This window comes from Bos taurus, chromosome 21 (assembly GCF_002263795.3).
Source record: "Bos taurus isolate L1 Dominette 01449 registration number 42190680 breed Hereford chromosome 21, ARS-UCD2.0, whole genome shotgun sequence".
In the NCBI taxonomy this organism is placed as follows: Eukaryota; Metazoa; Chordata; class Mammalia; order Artiodactyla; family Bovidae; genus Bos; species Bos taurus.
Window position 1 is genome coordinate 20,939,554 of NC_037348.1, and position 21,834 is coordinate 20,961,387.

The 21,834-nt window shown below is 50.7% G+C and overlaps 1 protein-coding gene and 1 long non-coding RNA gene across 4 annotated transcripts in view; one reads left to right on the forward strand and one right to left on the reverse strand.

Annotated features, from left to right (window-relative positions):
* Positions 1 to 19,067, reverse strand: part of RHCG (Rh family C glycoprotein) — a 35,640-nt gene extending 16,573 nt beyond the window's left edge. For 2 of the 3 annotated variants that reach the window (XM_024981600.2, XM_024981599.2), the window contains exons 1-7: positions 18,751 to 19,067; positions 10,231 to 10,417; positions 6,686 to 6,836; positions 3,206 to 3,353; positions 2,262 to 2,428; positions 585 to 722; positions 292 to 428 (exon numbers count right to left, since the gene is read on the reverse strand). In XM_024981600.2, coding sequence (XP_024837368.1) covers positions 292 to 428; positions 585 to 722; positions 2,262 to 2,428; positions 3,206 to 3,353; positions 6,686 to 6,836; positions 10,231 to 10,417; positions 18,751 to 18,937 — 1,115 coding nt within the window. In that variant the 5' untranslated portion in view covers positions 18,938 to 19,067. 3 annotated transcript variants of the gene reach the window in all.
* LOC112443238 (uncharacterized) lies at positions 18,992 to 20,400 on the forward strand. Its single transcript, XR_003031586.2, has 2 exons — positions 18,992 to 19,441; positions 20,110 to 20,400. It is a non-coding gene; the product is annotated as an uncharacterized lncRNA (long non-coding RNA).
* The last annotated feature ends 1,434 nt before the right edge of the window (positions 20,401 to 21,834 follow it).

Below are 21,834 nucleotides of genomic sequence, written 5' to 3' on the forward strand. Positions count from 1 at the left end.
AGGTCAGGATCCCCTGGAGAGGCCAAGTGACTACCCGCTGTCACCCCACACGCATGAGTGGACACAAAGGCTCAATAACCTCTGGGCCTCAGCCTTTCCATCTGCAGAATGGGGGCACTAGAAAGATCAGATGGTCTCTAAGATTCTTATGGAAGGACAGAGGTTGAGGAGAGAGGCCCATGAAATAGTGGTCCGGGGTGGGTGAGAAAGGGGACAGAGTTAGTCTTGGACCCTAGAGAAACAGTAGGAAGGAGGAATGGAGAAGGAAGGAGGGACCGCCTCCATTCTTACCCTTCCTCCCCATACAGATCAATGTTGGCGATGCTTGCCGTCACTGCGCCCGCAATACCGCCTATGATGCCAGGAATGCCGTGCAGGTTGTGAACACCACACGTGTCCTGGATGTGCAACCGGGACTCCAGGAATGGCTGGAAACAGGGCGATGAGTGTTGCTCAGGCAGGGGGCTGTGGCAGGCTGTGGGGAGTCTGGGGATTCTGGAAGCCCCAAATACACAGAGACCCAGCCCCCACCCTCTCCCTAGAAACCACCCGCACCCCCCAGTCCCTGGCCCTGGAGCTCTCACCGTCAGGTACACAAAACCCAGGGTGGAGACGATGCCGCAGACAAAGCCGATGATGAGGGAGCCGAAAGGAAGAACCATCAGCTCGGCAACGGTGCCCAGGCCCACTCCTCCGGCGAGCGTCGCATTCTGGATGTGCACCTGGGCAGGGCAGGCAGAGCAGGCAGGAACTCAGTCCTCTCCCAGAGTAGCGTCCTGGAGGAGCTGACCTAGGGCCCAAGTTGATCTGTGCGTGGTGGGCCGCCTGGGAGCCAGAGATGGCTCCCATGCATCTCAGCCAGCCAGGAGACTACAGAGGACTCCAGCCTGAGCCCGGGCTTGGGACAGCCACCCCTGTGCTGTCTGTATACCTGCCACTCTCACCAGCACTCGGGGCATTTTCTATGTGCACATGTGCTTGTGTCCATGGGTTCCTTCAGCCCACCTGCATGTCCTCTTTGGATTTGGGTGCCCAGACACAAAAGTGTGCCCAGGTTCGTGTGTCTGATGGCCTCTGTACACATGTGTGCTGGCGGCAGAATCTGCGAGCCTACAGGCGCACCGGCTGACTCTCTGAGGACTTACCTGTGCCATGGACCACGGTGCTGGCTTGCAAGGACTATGTTTCATCTCCACAACAAGCCCAGGAGGCGATTACGGTTACCTTTTCATGTTTTCAGGTGAAGAAAGTAAGGCACGGGAGAGGTTCATGGACTTGTCGAAGACCACACGGCCAGCCAAGGGCAGAAAGGTGTCTTGATCCAGGTCCGTGTGGAGCCAGAGCCCCTGACCTTCATCCTCTTCCATGTCCCTCCCTGCATATGCCCACACAAGTGTGTCTGATTCTCTCCCCCCGGTGCCTGTTCCCCATCTCTCTGTACAGTGACTGACCAGTGCATCCCGGGGCTCAAGGCTGTGTCCCGGAGTAACACACACTCCTGGCAGCATCTTGGCACATAGGTGCCTGGGTCTAGAAGCTAGTGTCAGAGTATTAGATGGTGGGATTTCGTGGATGGTTCAGTGGTTAAGAATCCACCTTCCAATGCAGGGGACGCAGGTTTGATCCTTGGTTGGGGAACTAAGATCCCACATGCCTCCGAGTAACTAAGCCTGAGCACTGCAATGAAGACCCAGTGCAATAAAAAATAAATAAAAAAGAATATCAGAGAGAGAGGTGGTCCTCTTTCTATAGAAAAATCTACCAACACCCATTACTCCCCCCGGAATGACAGGAACATGTGTCCCAGTGGCATGATATGAAGGACACTGGGCAACACCACAGCCCCACAGACGTCCCAAGTGTTTTGAAGGGGTTCTCTTTTGAGCGCGTGGAGGGGGCAGGTAGGGGCAGAGCTAGGAAGGCTGAGGGCCAGAAGCTGGTTTTTTGGGGGGTTGCTCAGTCCAGAACTAATGTCAGCATTGTGGGGAGAGGAGGATGAGAAGGAGCCAGTTCATCCAGGGCAGCCAGCATGATAGAACCTCCACGAATCTGGTTCTGGGCTCTGCCTAAAGCCAACTGTGTCATCTGGACAAATCATTTCTCTCGGGGCCTCAGTTTCTTCATCTGCAAGATGGGTGCAATAATCCTTATGCTGCCTGCTTCACTGAGTTGTTGGCAGGGCGTGGTGATCAGTGCCCACTGGGCACAGGCAGTTGTGGCCACAGCTTCCCCCAAGGTTCCCCCGCCCCCACCCCACTCACCATGTCCAGCTTGCCCTTTCTATGTAGGGCGCTGGACAGCGCCACTGAGGTGAGCACGCAGGCTGCTAAGGAGCAGTAGGTGTTGATGGCCGCTCGGTGCTGAGCATCTCCGTGATTGGATATAGCCGAGTTGAAGCTGGGCCAGTACATCCACAGGAAGAGGGTGCCTGGCCAGACCAGACAGGGTCAGTGGAACCAGAAGAAGGGGCGTTAGATGGGCCTGACGGAGCTTGGACAGACATCCTGTCCTTTAGCTCCAGAGATATCAAGTGACTCACACAGCCCAGCCATTTCCCTCCCCTGGAACTTTATTCGTGCTGGGGGCTCATCTTGAAAGGCCCTCCCTGCCTTACTCACTACCTAATGCCCTCTTAATCTTTCACTCCGCCCCAGGAAGTCTACCTTGACCCCACAACTTGGTGAAATGCCTCCCACCCTGCTGCCCAGGCACCTTGAGGGAGAATCTTTTTCTCCACTGTAGGGAGATAATCAAGTTGCATGGCCATCTGTTCTACTACCCTGTCAGGAGCTCCGTGAAGGCAGGGCTGAGTTTTAAAGGACCAGAGAAGGTAGCTGATATGTGTTCTCTGGAATGAATGGACACAGGAAATAGGCACGTACACCTTGCTGAGATCAGGGCTGGACGCACTTCCTGGTTATCACTGTGTCTGCCCTGGGGCATTCGAGGGAACACACAGGATGAGTGACCGACTTCTCCCAGCCCCGTGGGGAAAAGGGACAAGTAACTGGGATCCTTGAAATATCTATAGGCAACCTCTCCCTGCCCGTTCTCCGAAGGGAACTGGCAGCCACCCACCAGACCATGTGGGGATGAGGTATGATCACCGCAGCCTGAAATGCTCATGGTGACCCTCACCCACCACGGTAGCACGGCAGCCCTCGGTCATCATGGGGGCCCCCTCAATCGCTATGGAAGCTCTCACCGATCATGGCAAAGAGGTCCGAGTGGTACGTAGAACTCTGCCTCTCCTTGCTGAGGTGTAGGTTAGGGCGGTAGAGGATCCAGGCCACTGTGAGCCCAAAGTAGGCGCCGAATGCATGGATGGTCATGGAGCCCCCTGAATCCTTCACCTGGTGGATGTGTACAAGGGTACTGTCAGGGTCTGACCCTCCTCTCCCTCCCTCCTCTGACACTCTCCCACCCCCACCTCCCCACACACAGACAGAGGTGCAGCTGTCTCCAAGGAGGTACAGGCTACAGAAGGAAGCCCAGGGCCCTGGCAGACCCATCAACTGGGAAGGGGAGGAAGTGGGGATCCCCTCCTCAACTATACTTCAGTGAAAATTAAAGTGGGGAACTTCCCTGGTGGTTAAGAATCCACCTGCCAGTACAGGAGAAATGGGTTCAATCCCTGGTCCGGGAAGATCCCATATGCCACGGGGAAACTAAGCCCATGCACCACAGCTACTGAGCCTGTGCTGCACAAGAGAAGCCGCCACAATGAAAGGCTCATACATTGCAACGAAGAGACGCCCCACTAGCTGCAACTAAAGAAAAGCCTATACAGCAGTGACAGCCCAGTACAGGCAAAATAAATTAAAAAAAAAAATCACAGACCTGCTTCTTCCCTCTAGATGGGAAACCCAACCAGAGAGGTAAGCGTGTCATCCAATGTCACAGGGCTAGTTGTTGAATTGTTGACATACCTCTTTCCTGACTCCCAGCCTGGTGGGTGCCTCTATTAGCTGTGTGACCTTGGGGGAGCCCCTTACCCTCTCTGAGTCTCAGTTTTCTCATCTGTAACATGGGAGTAATAACTGTGCCTAGCTCAGAGAGAAGGATTGAATGAGATAACCCACGTGAAGCATTCAGAGCAGGGCCCAGGCAAGGGCAAGTGCTCCTTGATTGTCAGCGGTGATTACTGTGTTTCAACTTGGCTGCAGGAGAGGCCCAAACACTGTCATGCATTTGAGGGAATTTCTGCAGCAGATCAGAGAGGGGTTTTGAAGGTCAAAGAAGCCTTCTCTGCCTCTAAACTCACACCCAAGGTACTACTTCTCAGTCAGTTTCAGATCTCATCTATTGACTCCCCTGTGTACCTCCTCATTTAGGCTAGCTTCTTTCTCTCTACCCACCCCAACCAGTCTCCAAGGCTGGTTTATTCACCTTTTTTATAACTCGCTTATGATCCACTTTCTTCTCTTTGTCCTAGGCCAGACCCGGTCCCATTACTTCTCACCAGGGTGACTAACACAGCCTCTTGACTCTCTGCCTCCAACTGTTCTCTTCACCACAGCCAAAGTGACACTTCCATAGCATGTATTTGACCATGCCCCTCTCCTGCCTGGAACTTTCCATAGCTCCCTATTGCCCTCATGATAAAGTTGAGACTCTTCAACACAGTCTATGAAAGTCTTGATGATCCATGCTCCTTCCTGCCCCCCCAGCACCCCACCCCCATTCCCTCTGCCTCAAATACCTTTGCTCATTCCTTTGCCTGATTATCTACTTGACTTCTGGCTTTAACAACTGTTCCTCCAGGAAGCCTCCCTGGCCTGCCATGTGCTGGCTCAGGTCCTCCTCCCCACCCCCCAGGGCACCTAGCCCTGGAACTCCATCCTTGTCTCACTGTCTGGTCATTGTTTGCTTCCTGGCCCCCTCACCAGATTGTGAGTTCCTTGGGATTGAAACAAAGTCCTGCTCACTCCTGTATCCCACTGCCTGGAGCACTGCCTGACATGTAAATCCAAAATTTATTTCCTTGACAAATACTTCTCGATAATTTATTAGGCATTGGGCCAAGTGCCAGGAATAGAGATAGTCTCCAGACAGATAAGGTTTCACTCTTATTTTCCCTTAAGGATAAATGCTCTGAAGAAAATAAGTCAAGGATAGTGACTAGAAGGAGGTAAGGGAGAGGGCAGCACTGGTAGGAGAACCTGGGCGGGCCTCTCTGAAGAGGTGAGACTGCAGCTGAGACCTCAGTAATGAAAAGGACCAGGGAGATGAGCGCTCCAGGCAAAGGGAGCAGTAAGTGCAAAGGCCGTGAGGTGGAACCAAGCTTGGGTATTTGAAAAGCAGACCACAGGATATGGTCAAATCACAGAAAGATGGGGAGAGAGTAGATGATAAGCTTAGAGGAAAGGCTGAGGCCAGAACATGTAGGGCCTTAAAACAAGTTTAGATTTGATTTGAAGTGAAATTAAAAAAAAAAAAATCAGAGTTTTAATCAGAGGAATGGTCTTATATGCATTATTAACAGGTCCCCACAGCTGCTGGTGGAGATTAGCTAGCTTGAGGTGGTGGATCAGGCAAGGATGAAGACAGGGAGGGACTTCCCTGGTGGTCCAGTGGTTAAGACTCTGTGCTTCCACTGCAGGGGGCACAGGTTCAATCCCTGGTAAGGGGACTAAGGTCCCACATGCCACCTGGCATGGCCGAAAAAAAAAAGGACGATGACAGGGAGATGAGTCAGGAAGAAGGAATATGATAGTGTGGTAGAGGAAAACAATGACAAAATGAGTGACTGAATATAGGGTCGTCTGAAAGCAAAACCCCTGGGGGTGGGACTTCCCCGACAGTCCCAAGATTAACATTAACACTGTGCTTCCACTGCAAGGGCGTGGGTTCAATCCCTCGTTGGGGAACTAAGATCCTGCATTTGGCACAGCACAGAAAAAAATTAGAATGGAAATCATGTGCTCAAAATAGTGAAACAAAAAAGACTGAATCCCAGATGATACTGAGGAACCACTGTGCAAGTATGATCACCCTGCTTCTGAGAAATTCTATGTTAAAAAAATAAACAACTCATGGGGGTTTCTAGCCAGACTCCAAACATAGAGAAGTTGGAGAATGAGAAAGGGATGGGGTTCCTGAATAATCCCTACTCCTGCAAATATGCCAAAGAGGTGTCTAAACAAGAGTCAGAGGCCTAGGATGCTCTTTACCTTGGCCAGTGAATTAGTCAACCTCAGGGGGCATCATTCCTGCCATAGAAGTCCATGTGAATGGCACCTCCAGAGTTGTGCAGTGTGCAACCCATGCAACTGTACATGTCTGCTTTGGCCACTCCCCTGGGAACCTTCCTTACAGATGTGCCCCCTCAGTATACCAGGTCATTTTCTTGGCAGAGCAATCTGGGAATGTGTGTGTGCAAGATGATGTGCAGGAACATCCCATTCTTTCTTTCTGCTGGGCCAAAAGAGAAAGGAGGAAGAAAACCAACATGTGAGGAACCTCTACTCTGTCTAGTTGCTGGATTGATGTACCGGGTGGATGCTCAATATATGTCATTTCTCCTGCTTTACAGCTGGGGAAACTGAGAGTCAGAAGATTAAGTGACTGGTCAAACTTGAATTGAATCCAGCTGGCTTGTCTCCCCAGTCCTTTCTTTCTCTGTCACCTTCCTGTCCCCCCAAGTGTCCCTTCCACCACCATCCCTGTTCTGAGCTCTGCTCACCTCTAACAGGTTGAGGAGAATGTATTCATTGATTGAGAAGAGGGTCACTTGGAAGAGAGTCATGATGAGGAGCTGGACAGGGCTGACTTTGCCCAGAACTGCCCCAAAGGCCACACAGACAGAGCCCACGCAGAAGTCCGCATTGATGAGGCTGTGGGGAGACAGGTCAGGGGAGGGGCTGAGGCCACAGCAAGAAGTGGCACTCAAGCTCTGGGGTTAAATCTGAACTTTGGTCACCTGTGGGTTTGGGCTTGTGGTCTAACTTTGCTGAGCCTCAGTTTCACCATCTGTGGTAATGGGCATGTAGCATCTTAGAGCTACTCTAAGAATGCAAAGAAATAGCCTGTGAAGTATCCAGCACAGCAGTGGCACATACCAGATGCCACCACACCCTTCCTTTGAGGGCCCATCTCAGGCCCCACCCTCTTCCTTGCAGGCAGCTTGTACTCAAGGCACCCAAGTGATCTGGCTGCTGTTGTTGAATATCGTCCGGTCCGTATTTGGGACCCTGTCCTGCCCTTCATTTTCTACCTGCCCTTCCAAAACCTCTTCTCACCCACCACCTCTTCAGGAAGCCTTCCCCAATACCTCTAACCAGATGTGGTCTCTGCCTCCAAATCCTTATCTCTACACACACTTCTCCTGCTGGCTACCAGGGCCTTGCTTGGGTTTGAGTCATCATGACCTCCTCTTCACCTTACCTGGGAGAGAGGATTTATGTCCAGGGAAGAAGGAAGGCCCTTCCTTCAGGCAGTAGAGAGCTAGGGGCTGGGTGGAGAGAGGGGACAGGAAGGCCAGCAGAGAGAATACAGGCCAAGGAGCTTGCAGGCCCTCCTTAAGTCTGGACCCTGAAAACCCAGCCAGCCAGCAGAGGCATGCCATGTGGTCAGAGGGGATCCGGATTCCATCCATGTGCCTGCTGTGCCTAACCCAGGTCTCCTTGGGCCCTGCCAGCAGCAAAGCTGTCCTGGAGTCCAAGGCAGACTCTCAGTGTGGCCTCCAAGTCATGAGCGTTGTCAACCAGGGTCCTCATAAAGACAGCAGGGGCTACTACTTCCTTAAGGCAGTCACAGCCACAGGAGCCCCCTCCCCCATACTCAAGTGTGTGTGTGTGTGTGTGTGTGTGTGTGTGTGTGAATCAGGAAGTGAGAAGTAAGAAGCCAGCTGATGGTAGGGACAGTGTGTGGAGTTGGGGCAGGGCTCTGTCCCCTCAAGGTTCCTCCCCAGACAAAGGATGTCCACTGGAATGTCTCTTCACTATAAGCCTTGTTCATTGCCGCATCCCCAGGGCCTGGCTGAATGCATGATGACAGGTGCTAAGTGCCAGGCACTTCAATGCTTGTTCAGTGCAGCACAGGCCTTCCTGTATCACACCTGGACCCATGGAACAGGTACCATTATTAGCCATTATTCTCCATGGGAAATGGAGACTTAGAGAGGCCAAGTTATTTGCCCAAATTTCCATAACTCAGCCAGAAGACCACCTGGCAGAGATCACCCCCTAGGAAGGAGTGAGAGGGAGCACACAGAAGCCCATACCTGGGCCATCAGCCCCTGGGAGATGGATATCTGGATGTCACATCTCAGGCAAGGCCTGAGAATGGAAGCTGAGGAGCACACAGGTCCTCCTTGAGTCTGGGGAACAGCCCTGGAGGGACAGGTGGGATCTGGGACTCTTCAGCAGGGGCAGGACAGAAGCCAGGAGAAGGATCCTCAGGTGAGGTCTAGGGGGCTACATGTTCATCTCAGCCCTGGGCACCAGAAATCGGCTCCAGCTAAGTTGCTGAAAATCATTTCTCCCAAAACCAAGTTGTCAAAACTCAAGTTGTCAAGTGACTAACCTGTTAAATAACTGGTTTAAAAAATTTAACCCACAAAAGTTTACAATAATTTCCTTTGAACATTTAAAAAAGCTCTATAGTTCTGTTTTGCATTTAGCCATAGCTATTTTGCTGTGGTGGCCAATTAAATATATCACAGGCACTTTTATACTTTGGGTCTATGGCTTTGGGAATGAGAATTTCCTGTGTATCTTATACAGTAGAATGATATGCATGTATGTCATGGATTTTATATACAAAAAGACCAATTTCTTGGTTCCAAAACATTTTCTACCTAGTCGACTATTTTTCCTGTTTCTCTTAATTCATGGATTCATTAATTGGCTCGAATGAATTAACATTTTGCAAATATTTGACATATGTTTAAAATTTCAGGCCCCTGGCCTATGATATCTGATTGGTGTCCTGTATGTGACAGCAGGGATTTGCACTTTAAATGTAGTTTTGGGGAGGGAGGTTCAAGAGGGAAGGGGCATAAGTATACCTATGGCTGATTCATGCGATGCGCAGTAGATGCCAACACAATATTGTAAAGCAGTTATTTTCCAATTAAAAATAGATGTTTAAAAAAACGTGGTTTCATACCAATTTGCCTCTAAACCCTTTCTGTGGATTTGGTTTTCCAAGCAGGCTAATGAATGCTTGTTTTTACACACCAATGACAACTTTCTCAAAATGTACTTTTCTTTAGCCAAACGTCATATGTCTACAGAAATTGAAGACAATCTAACTGGACTTAAAGAAAGAGCCTTCAATAAACCAAACCTTGACTAAAAAGGGAAGGGAGGGGGGAAATCTCCCAAAGGCTGTTGATTTTGTACCATGCAATGGAAACTGTTGACAGTTTCTTAAGTTTCCCTGGCTGGAGAGTTTGATAAATGAGTCATTCAGTGAGATGACTGCTTGGCAAGCTGGGTTTTGGCAAGTTGGCAAATTTACTGTATAACCTGGTGGTGGTGTTGAGGGAAGAAACATACTAAGGCTCCTAAGAGGTCTCTTCAGACAGAGGGAGGGGCTGAGTTCCCTGATAGAAGGGAGTGTAGTACTTGTCAGACCAAAAGATTATCACAGACGAAAGTGATGAGGATGGAGGTGAGAAGAGATAGGGATCAGGGGCCCCCTCGGAGGCTGATGCAGGGAGGGGCTTCAGCCCTAGGACTCCACACATGCCTCACAGCTCTTTGCTCTGTTCCGTGGGTGGGGACACAGGCAACTGGATTCCCCATTCAATATCCCCTCTACAATGAACCTAAGTAGGCTGCTTCAGGCAGTCCCACACTCCTTCCGCTCGCCTGCCACCCACTCCCTCCCCTCCATGGGTCCTATGGCCCGATTTCTCTCAGGGCAAATTTTGATCTTTGCCCTGAGATGTCAGAGCGGAGTCAGGACTTGGACTCTGGGGAAAAGCCTTGCATCCCTACAGCCTGTGTCTTAGGAGGAAGGAAACCCTCCAACAGCACTTAGTTACCATGAGAACTCCCACCCTGGAGACTCACTGATTAGGAAGTGAGTGTGTGTGTGTGTGTGTGTGTGTGTGTGTGTGTGTGTTGTGGGTGGGGGGTGTATGTTGCCGGGCCCCTGGGGACCCTGGCTGGAAGACGAAGACCCAGTTCACAGCCCAAAGCCTCTGGGCCACGCCCCTGGACCCGCCTCCCGCGCAGGCCCCGCCCACTGCTCTACGCCCCCGGCCCGAGCCGCGCTCACTTCTCTAGGTCCACCAGAATGTAGCGTCCGTCAAAAGATTGAAGCCAGCCCTGCATGAGCAGCGCCCACTGGATGCCGAAGGCCGCCAGCAGAAAGTTGAAGCCCACAGAGCTGTAGCCGTAGCGCTGCAGGAAGGTCATGAGGAACCCGAAGCCCACGAAGATCATCACGTGTACGTCCTGGAAGCCTGTGGGGAGAACACAGTCCAGAGTCCCGGTGGCCTAGCGAAGCCCCTCGCTGCAGCTCTGCGTCTGGGCCAGCGCGGTCCGCAGCTGAGCCTGTGTCTGCTCCGCCACTGGCCGGGCCTGGGCCACCCTCCAACCCCCATCCCGCCACCCCTACATCTGGATCCTGAGGCTCCTGCAGTAATTATGACTCTGCTGCGAGTAGAAGAGCCACTACTACCCCATCACATCATAAGATACAAACTGCTATGTATACAACAGATAAACAACAAGGTTCTACTGCATAGCATATTCAGTTATATATGTATAAATGAATCACTGCTATACAGCACAAACTAACATAACATTGTATATCAACTGTACTTCAATTAGAAGAAAAAAAGCCTCTGGGGTGGACTTGGCTGGGGGGATGGAGGTAAGAGCCCCCCCCCACTTTAGACCACTTAGACCACTGGGTTTTAAGGCCAAGGAATGCCTGAGCGTCCCTTTTGAGAGATGACAGCCCCCTTTCACTGCCCTTGCCAAGGGCCTTACCTGCGCAATTCCATTCTTCTGCTGTGGAGAAGTTAGTCTCATTTGACCTAGGAGTCCCTTGACTGGCCAAAATAATTAGGTACCATAACAAATGAAAATCATAAAAAACAGAAACAGTTTTTTTTTTTTTTTTTAAGAGAGAGAGAGCAGAGAGGGTTCTTGCTTACAACAGGATGCTGACAGCCCAACAGTTAAATGTGGAATGAGCACTGAAGCTGGAAAATCACAATTTTCACAATGAAGATTTCATCACTGGATGTTAAAATCCAGGGACAAATTTTGACGAAGAGCAAGGTATTTGCGTTGTCTTAAAGGAGTCTTATGAGTTGTAAAGGAGGGTGAAAAAACATCCGGTAACCATACAGTGGAGAAATTGGGCAACATCTTGGTGGTGTGATCAAAATAAACGTCACCAGTGGGGGACACGCGGACATTGTGCACCTTCAGGAAGATATTCTGAAAAGGACACAACACCTATGTGGTGCTCTGGCTGAGAAGGCACAATCCCAATCTAATCACGAGGAAACACCAAACAAAGAAACATGCTATTAGAAAGGGGTTGAAGCTGGACTCTTGAAAAATATCAGTGTCTTAAAAGATAAAGAAAGGCTGCCCTTGTGAACATCTATTATAGGACAGACACGTGCTAGGTGCCTTACCTACACAGGAATGTTCTAGGTTAAAGAGGCTAAAGAGACAGGTCAAATAAATCCAATACTTGACCCTAGACTGGGTCCTGGATTTGGCTGGGGTAGGGAGTGGGTGCGGGTGCAGGGGAATGCCACAAAGGTTCTTATTGGGTCCACTGACAAAATTGTATAGGGACAGTATATGAAAGTAGCATACAGTGTAAATGTGTGAAGTTGATTACTGTGGTGATGGAAGAGAATACCTCTATTCTTAGGAAACAGTGGAGTAATTAAGGCAGCCAGACCGCAATATGTATAACGGACTCTTAGTTCAGGGGAAAAGGAACGGTATGTACGTGTTGCTTTTATGTGGGAAAAGAGAGAGATGCTTAATGGGAGTTAAAAAGAGTATATAGTGTTCTTTGTACTATTTTTGTTTTAGCAACTCTTTGTAAATTCGGAATGATTTCCCCAATTAAACATTTTTGAATAAGAGAGAACTGCAGGGCTCACCAGGCCTGGCCTGGCCCCTCCCGCCAGTCTCCTTCTTCCTTTCCTCGGTCCTCCCTTCCCTCTGGTGCCCCAGCCGGACTGGCCTCCCTGAGCTCAGTCTCACTCTGGATCTTTTCCTGTGGTGGGCCCTCCACGTGGGACGCTATTCCTGCAGAATGGCCAGCAACTTCTGTTCTTCTTGTTTAGTCGCTCAGTCGTGCCCAACTCTTTTCTTCTGTCCATGGGATTCTCCAGGCAAGAATACTGGAGTGGGTTACCATTTCCTTCTCCATTTCTTCTTGTGGATCTCAGCAAAAAGTCACCTCATCACAGAGGCCTTCCAGACCCCTGAGTTTCAACTTGGTTCACTCCCTCATGACACCTTCTTCTTTCTTTTCTAGTTCTTACAACAATTTGTAGTTAGGTAGTTAAGTTTGTTTGTCTAGCCCACTAGACCGTAAAGCTCCAAGGAGTCAAATGGTGGTGGTTTATTTGCTAAGTCATGTCTGACTCTTTGCGATCCCATGGACTGTAGCCCACCAGGTTCCCCTGTCCATGGGATTTCCCAGGCAAGTATACTGGAGTGGGTTGCCATTTCCTTCTCCAGGGGATCTTCCCAACCCAGGGACTGAACTTGCATCTCCTGCACTGTAGGCGGATTCTTTACTGCTGAGCCACCAGGGAAGCCCCAGGAGTCCAGGCCAAGCCTATTTTGTTCACGCTGGTATTCTCTACTGCCTAGGGCATTCCCCAGGTGGATGCTCCATAAATATCCCTGAAGGGATGAATGGATAATTACTCTTGTAGTCTCAGGAGTAGCCAGATATGCCAGCTGAGCAGCAGCCAAGGGCCCCAGGTGGCACTTCACCATCAGGGGAGACTGCAGACCCTCTCCTGTCTGATGTCTCCTACCCACTGGGTAGATAGGCCCACAGTGTGGGCGGGCAGAGATGCTCAGGCTGTCCTGCCCCTCCCCCGTTGCCCTCATCTGTCTCCCCTGCAGGCTTCCCTAAGGCTGGGTAAGGGTTGAGGCACAGAAGTTGATGCAAGAGAGCTGTAGGTCTCACCCCAGCACGGTGCTCTGAGCTGCTTTTTGCACAGAGTTAAACAAACAGCAGCTCAGCTTGGGTTTCCCAGTGTGTGAGACTGTTATAGTGACTCTTGGGAAGAAACTGATGGGTGACAGACTGGAGAGAGAGGGAGGAGACACCTTCAGACCACAGTTTCGAAAGCAAATGCCGGGAAGGAGGAAGAGGTTGCTGGGGAGGGAGGGAGGTGCTGGGTCTAGGGCTGGTCGTGGGAGTTTGAGATGACCCCATGACCCCGGGTGTGGGTGGTGGCGGTAAGTGTCAGGCGGGGTAGTGTGGCGCAATGGAGCCTGGCCATTCGGGATGGAGCTGGGGTCTGAGGTCCAGCAGACCTGCACACAGAGCTGGGAGTTGGAACGATGAGTGGGAGACAGGAGCCGAGGACTGGCCGGCCGGAATTAAGCAGATTAGACAAGGACAGTGTTGGCAAGGAGGTGAGGGGAACCCCTGGGAAAAGGCAGCATCACAGACTTCCATATGTGAGCTGTTTGGAGGTGGGGGAAGCAGGCGGGCAGGGGCTCAAGAGACTGGAGGCGGCCTTCCTGGGGGCTGCCTTCAGTTCTCCCTGTGGCCTGGGACGAAAGAGCAGAGAGCGCACGGCTTCTCAGGGCTTCTCCCTGCCAGTCCCCACCTCGCTAGTTCTCCGTCCTTCTCTGTGACTCCCCGGCTGTCCTGACCTCTGTCTCTAACCCTTCTGTGGATATCTGTTTCTTATCCCCCCAGCCTCAGGTGCACAGACTCCAGCTTTGCTCTCTTTCCACACCTTCCTTATTCACTCTCTTACTCCTTTCTCTCTGTCTCCTAAACTGGTCCTTACTGGAATACGAATGTTGTTCAGTCACTAAGTCGTGTCCGATTCTTTGCAACCCTATGGACTGCAGCACACCAGGCTTCCCTGTCCTTCACTGTCTCCAAGAGTTTGCTCACACTCACGTCCATAGAGTCGGTGATGTTATCTAACCATCTCATCCTCTGTCGCCCCCTTCTCCTCCTGCCCTCAATCATTCCCAGCATCAGGGTCTTTTCCAATGACCTGACTCTAAGCATTAGGAGGCCAAAGTATTGGAACTTCAGCTTCAGCATCAGTCCTTCCAATGAATATTCACAGTTGATTTCCTTTAGGATTGACTGCCAAATGAGTTTGATGCTACTGAAAGTGCTTTTAATAATAATGATCCAGAACTTCCCTGATGGTCCAAGGGCTAAGACTCTTTGCTCTCAGTGCAGGGGTACTGGATTCCACCCCTGATCAGGGAACCAGATCCCACATGCCACAGCTAGGACCCAGGGCAGCCAAATAAATGAATAATAAATATATATTTTTTAATGGTCTGAAGGTTCAGATTGTATGACCTTGAGCAAGGACATAACCTCTTTGACCTCAAGTTTCTTTTTCTGTAAAATGAGGAATAGTAACAGAACTCAGAGGTGTGTGGTACACATTTAATGTCATCCAATCAAAGCCCTGGGCCTAAGCCTGATTCCTCAGCAACTGCTTACTGCTGTTGCTCAGTCGCTCAGTTGTGTCCGGCTCTTTGCGACCCCATGGACTGCAGCACACCTGGCTTCCCTGTCCTTCACCATCTCCTGAAGCTTGCTCAAACTCATGTCCATAGAGTTGGTGACGCCACCCAACCATCTCATCCTGTTGTCCCCTTCTCCTCCTCAGCAATTGCTTAATTATATTAATTACTACTTCTCTTTTTCTCTTTCAAGACTGACCAGGTGCTTTGCATTGGGTTGGCGACTTGCTGGGGGTCGGTGGAAGTTAATAAGACAACGCCTCTCTTCCCCTACTTTCCCCAGCCTGTAGTGAGTGACTGAGCAGCCAGGCAGATTCCCTCCACCACGGGAGGTCCCTGAGGGGCAAGCCTGGCTCCTGGAGGCCAGTTCTAAGAGCCGCCACCAGGGGGCGCCAGTACACAGCTGTTCTGCGACCCCTTCCTGGTTCACTTTTCTCTTTTGGGATGGTCTAAAGAAGGCCAAGTTTTGAAAATTTCTGAAATCTGAGGATCAAGTTTCCCATGCTGGTGGGTAACAGCAGCTCTCTCTCCAACGCTTCCTCAGCCCTGCAGCAGCCTGGGGACTGGCCCTTCCCATGCTCTATAGGCCAGCCCAGCCTAAACTGTTGCCTTTCAAGTCCACTGGCCAGTCCCTCAATTTTCCATGACTCTGTGTCCACTTCTCCCACAACTCGGAGCCAGACACAGAACCATCCCATCACTGCAAAACCTCCTGGAGAGGTGGTTGAGGAGTGGCAATGCCACAGAGATTGGGGGAAGCGGTTTTTGTGCAGTGTGAGGGCTTGGCCTCACCCCTGCCTGTGCCACTGACCAGCTGGGAAAATCTCTAAGCTCCACCTCTGGCAACATAAAATAGAAGCAAATACACTCCTCGTCTGACAGAGTATGGAGAAAGTGTTTGTGAGTGGGAAGGTTTCTCTGGTGGCTCAGTGGTAAAAAATCTGCCTGCCAACGAGAGAGACACAAGTTTGATCCCTGGGTTGGGAAGATCCTCTGGAGAAGGGAATGGCAACCCACTCCAGTAGTCTTGCCTGGAGAATCCCATGGACAGAAGAGCCTGGCAGGCTACAGTCCATGGGGTCGCAATAGAGCTGGACATGACTTAGTGACTGAACAACAAGTGGGGAGAACACAAAGGAAATTAAATGCTATAGTAGTTCAAACTCACGTTCAAAGAGATATTCCTTGGCCACATTACTGAAGTGACGTGAAGTGTAAGTCGCTCAGTCGTGTCTGACTCTTTGCCACCCCATGGACTTGTCCATGGAATTCTCCAGGCCAGAATACTGGAGTGGGTAGCCTTTCCCTTCTCCAGGGGATTTTCCCAACCCAGGGATCAAACCCAGGTCTCCTGCATTGCAGGTGGATTCTTTACCAACTGAGCTATCAGGGGAGACACATCACTAAATGGATGCTAAGCCTGCACTTAAACACCTTCAGCAACAGCATCAGTCCCTTCTGAGGAAGCTTGATACCAACATTTACTGTCCTCTGGCTTCATGTCATGAGACATGCCCTCCTGGCTACCCATTATCTTCAATCTTCCAAGAGTTCCTATGCATTAAATAACATTCCCATTTCATAGATGAGCATACTGAGACTCAGTGTGATTAGGGAGGTGGCTTAATCTATTTTGGGTTTCGCTGGTGGCTCAGATGGTAAAGAAGCTGCCTGCAATGCAGGAGACCTGGATTCAATCCCTGGGTTGAGAAGATCCCCTGGAAAAGGAAATGGCAACCCACTCCAGTATTCTCGCCTGGAGAATCCCATGGACAGAGGAGCCTGGCAGTTTATAGTCCATGGGGTCACAAAGAGTCAGACACAACTGAGCTACTAACACTTTCGCTTTACTCCATTTAAAGTGATGGGCCCATATCTGTTTAATTCCAAAGTCAACTGCCAGGTTACACTGCCCTCTGCTTGAGGAATGCACAAATCTGAGGTTCAGGTTACCAGGAGCACAGGGTGAACCTTGCTGCTGAACCAGACCTTCAGGTGTTTGAAACTGTGGCATCCTCAGCCTTAGGTCATTTCCTTTCTCCCTCTGTTTTCCCGGGAAGCTTCAAGAGCCCAGGATCTGATGGCTTCTCCTCAGGCCAACCTCGCCAGACACTGCCCGGAGCATCAGCCCAGGAAGAAGTTCGTGTTCAGCAGCTTGGGCTTTCAGGGCACTGCCAGGACGGGTCCCCAGCTGGTTCTGTGCCTGCTATTTGCCAAGGGGCCCATGCCCCGGGAGCCATCTTCAGGCACCCCTGAGCCCCAGCTTGAGCCAGCTGGAGCTAGACTTCTCTGAAAACTGAGATGCCCAGAGGACTCCTCTAATCCTCTGGGCAGAAATGAAGCCTGCACAGGTGTCGACAGCATGGACCCAAGAACCCAGAAAGAACCAAAAGGGATGGCCCTCACTCCATACCCCTGGGAACTGCCTTGAGGCCTGGGAACCCAAGTTTGGGGCCACACCTATGTTCCAACTCCTAGTCACAGCCACCAGTAGGGAAGGGGAAGAGAGGAAAGGTGAAATGAAAGGGAGGAGAGCAGTCCAGGAGGGTGGGTTCAGGTCCCTGGAGCTCACTAGGTTTCTGGATGAGTGACTTTTGCAAGACATGTCCCCTCTCTGGCCTCAGTTTCCTGGTCTGTAAAATGGGAGTCATAACATTGCCAATAGTCATGTACAGATGTGAGAGTTGGACCATAAAGAAGGCTGAGTGCCAAAGAATTGATGCTTTCAAACTGTGGTGCTGGAGAAGACTCTTGAGAGTCCCTTGGACAGCAAGGAGATCAAACTAATCAATCCTAAATAAAGGAAATCAACCCTGAATATTCACTGGAAGGACTAATGCTGGAGCTGAAGCTCCAATACTTTGGTCCCTTGATGCTAAGAGCCAAGGCATTGGAAAAGACCCTGATGCTGAGAAAGATGAAGGGCAGGAGAAGAAGGGGGTGACAGAGGATGAGATGGTTGGATGGCATCATGAACTCAGTGGACATGAGTGTGAGCAGACTCTGGGAGATAGTGAAGGACAGGGAAGCCTGGCATGCTACAGTTCATGGGGTTGCAAAGAGTCAGACATGACCGAGTGACTGAACAACAACAAACAAGTCATGGAGGGAAGATCAGTTTGCATAGGTGACTGTTGGAGATGAACTTTAGGGTCCCTTCTAAAACTAACAGTCCATGACTTTGTGAGTACCAACAATTAGAAAGAGACTGTCATTGGCTGTTGGCAGATGGTGTGGAAAGCTAGAAAGCACAAGGGCATGAAGAGAGTCCTGGGCTGGGGCCCCAGAGGTTGGGCCAACCCAAGTAACCTTGCACCAGTTCTTCTAACTGCTGAGTCCTAGGGCGTCTGCACTTAGTACTCATCCAGTAATTGCTGCATTATGAAGTGAGGACTCCATGCCCAGCACAGTGCCAGAACTTTATGTGCAATGTCTCATGCCAGCCTCACCCCACTCCTGTAGGGTAGGTCTCATTATTATCCCCATTGGACAGATGAGGAAATCGAGTCTGTGTATTGTTGACATTTGCCTACAGGTCACCCACCTGGTTGAGGGCAGAGCCGTGATACAGGTGAGGTGTGGTGACTCTACGGCCATGCTGTTAATCACGGCACCACGGATGCCAGGGAATTCAGGGGCATTTCTCTCCCTCTCCAAGCCAAAACATGGTTGTGCTGTGGTCCTGCACGCCAGCAGGGCGGGTAGGCCAATGAGCCACCCCTGCAGCCCTTGAAGTTGGAACTACCCTCTTAAGGCGGAGAGTTTGGGCACAGCTGGATAAGAGAGCCAAGGTCACCCACTGGCTGGGGTCTCCTGAAGACATCAAGAAGGGCTCTCTGAAGAGAGGTTGGAGGTCTCCGAGGAATTTGGGCACACCTGGCCATTTCCCGAGCTTAACCTCCAGACACTGGGAAGTCTCCATAGTGGGAAGCCTAAGAGGGACGGGGCAGGGGGCTGGGGGCTGCATCTCCTCAGGCAGCTCCCGCCCGAGGCCAGGCAGGACCCTCCGCCCGGGGCGGGGGGAGGGGGGTGGTTGTGGGGGGGTGACCTGCAAGGTGGCGGAACTTACTCGGGTAGCGATAGTAGAATTCGTTTTCCAAGTCAGTGGACAAGTTCTTGATCACCTTCTCCTGCACCCAGTGGGGATCGGCATCCATGTCGTAGCGCACGAACACACCGAAGAGGGCTATCAGGGCCACCTCCAGGAGCAGGCAGGCGACCGGCAGCCGCCAGCGGAGATTGGTGTTCCAGATCATGCTGCAGGGGGCGCCTGGCCGGGGCGGGCAGCGGGCAGTTCGGAGGTTTGAAGGCAGGACAGCCTTATAAGACCCGGGGCAGGGGCAGGGGCGGGGCGGGGCGGCCGAGTCGGGTGTTGTGGAACAGTTGATCCGGGTGCCGCCCGCGCGCTCGCCCAACCGGAGAGGGGACCCGCGGCCCCGGGGTCGCCCAGTAGCCAAGGGCCCCCGCATCGGGGTGGGGGGCGGGAGGGACGGTAGCGGGCGCAGGAACCGAGAGGGCAGAAGGCAGGGAGGGATTAAGGCACCCAGCCTCTGTGGATCCCACAGATGCGAGGCAGCAACTGCTTTCCCCGTTTTGTACTGGTGAGCAGAGAAAGGAAAAGAAGATCCTTTGCCTCCCACCGAGATAAAAACGAAGGCATTCCGGGACATAACTCTTCACCATCACCATCATCATCTTCATCTTCTTTTCTTCTGCTTCGTCCTCATCCCTTTCTTTTCCTGATTACAAAATTCACACAGGTACCTGGAAAACCAGGAACGTCCAAGAAACTGTCACAGACCAGGGAAGCCTGAAAAGACAGGGACAGATCAAGGCGATATGGTACCCAGGGATTGTACCCTGGCACAGAATGAGAATGTTAATGGGAAAACTGGTGAAATCCAAATAAAGTCTGAAGTTTAGTTACTAGTGCTGATTTCTTAGTGACAAGTGTCACTAAGGGTTATGACAAGTGTACCCTGGTTATGCAAGTTAGGAGGGATGGGGGTGGGAAGAGGGGCACTTTCTATACTACCTTTGCAACTTTTCTGTAAATTAACATTATTTCCAAAGAAAAGGGCATTAAGAATTTACATATATATGTATGAAAGTGAAAGTCGCTCAGTCATGTCCGACTCTGCGAGTCACATGGACTATACAGTCCGTGGAATTCTCCAGGCCAGAATACTGGAGTGGGTAGCCTTTCCCTTCTCCAGGGGATCTTTCTGGTCCAGTAATAAAAGATCATAGGGACAGTTTAAAAGGTTTTCACAAGTTCATTGAGCTGTGATCAGAAATTATCTATAGGTTAACATAAGTGATCTCGACATGATATAAGATAAAATGTAACTATGTAATTTGTTATATCTCTGCTTAGTCTGTATTTTGCAAAAATGAGCTTGATTTTCTAATTTTTCTTTCAAAACAGGTAATACACAAAAGAAAATGCAGAAAAGCATGAAGAAGACACTAGAAAACATTTGTAATCCTACCATCTAGAGGCAACTTTAGTACGAGAGAGGGAAAGAGATGTATACTATAATACTGATTTATATTTGCTTTACTCATTTAATATTTTGTAAACATCTTCCCATATTATTCTTTTTCTGTAACACTATTTTTAATGGCAGGATATATCATATGTTTTATCTAGTAAATCCCTAGTGTTAGACAATGAAGTTATTTATTTGTTTGGTATTATAAATAACATTTTCATGTACACCCAGGTCTGTGAGTCTTTGTACAGGTTTCAGTGAATTCCTAGAGGCTGAATTGTTTTGATAGATATCGCTCCTCTGTTCATGGGATTCTCCAGGCAAGAATACTGGAGTGGGTTGCCATGCCTTCCTCCAGGGCATCTTCCTGACCCAGGGATTCAACCAGTGTCTCCTATGTCTCCTGCATTGGCAGCCGAGTTCTTTACCACTAGCGCCACCTGGGAGGCCCTGAGATATCACTAGATTTTCCCAAATAAAACACATGCCTCAGGAGCCAGGTGTGACAGCGGGAAGCACACACCCTCACCAATGCTGGATTTTAAAAAGTCATCGTCAAGTTGAATCTCAGATTTGTAAAAGCCATGAATGCTGTGTGGAACACCTGAGGTTGAGTGCCTGCCCAGCGTGCTGGGGACTGGAGTGTGGCTTCGCTGTGCCAGCCCGGGGCACCAGGGTGTCCTCTCTACGCGAGGCAGCCTGCTGCAAGTCACAGCCAGACACCGCGGGAACAGTGTCAGCAAGCGGGGCCTTTGATTACTGCTTGCTCTGGCCAAACCCTTTAGTCAGCTTCTACTCGCAGTGGAACCCTTGCAAGGTGGATATTGGAGTCCCATCCTACAGATGAAGAAACGGAGTTCTCAGAGAAGCCAGGGAGCAGGATTCAGAGTCAAATTCTGGGCTGTCTGATTCCACTGGACCAGGCTGCTTGTTGGCTCCGGGCAGAGCCAGAAGGAAGGTTTGCTTTCAGGGACGCGTGCTCGCTGTTACAGGGAAAGACTTCCCCTCATTCACACAGCAAGGGGAGTGAATGGAGGGGAACTTTGGGAATGAAGTGGGGGGAAGGGCACACAGGTTTCTGGCGCCATCCATTCCCAAGGATGGCTCCCAGGGGCCATGAGTGTCTTAAAGAGAGGAGTGATGTCTTATTAGTTATTTTGGGGCCTGGCTGAGTTCCTTGAGGGATCTTAGTTCCTCGACCAGTGATCGAACCCATGCCCCCTGCAGTGGAAACACAGAGTTCTAAGCACTGGACTGCCAGGGGAGTCCCAGGATGTCTTATTGATGACTCACGCCCCTGCCCAGAGCACAGTACGGGCACAGAACCAGCACTCAAGGAATTTTGGAAGGATGAAGGAAGGTGTGAGTAATACTCTTTGAGCACCTACTGTGTGCCAGGCACTGTTCTGGGTGCCAGAATATAACAGTGAGCAGAAGAGGTAAATCCCTGCCCTCGTGGAACTTGCATTTGGGGTCTGGGGGGTTGTTGACAAAAGCAAACACAATATGGGAATAGAATCTAAAAAAGAGTGGGCATATGTATATGTATAACTGATACACTTTGCTGTACAGCAGATCATTACACAGTACTGAGTAGAGTTCCCTGTGCAAGGTAATTCACTAAAGTATGATGTCAGCAGGCAATTTCTGACCTGTTC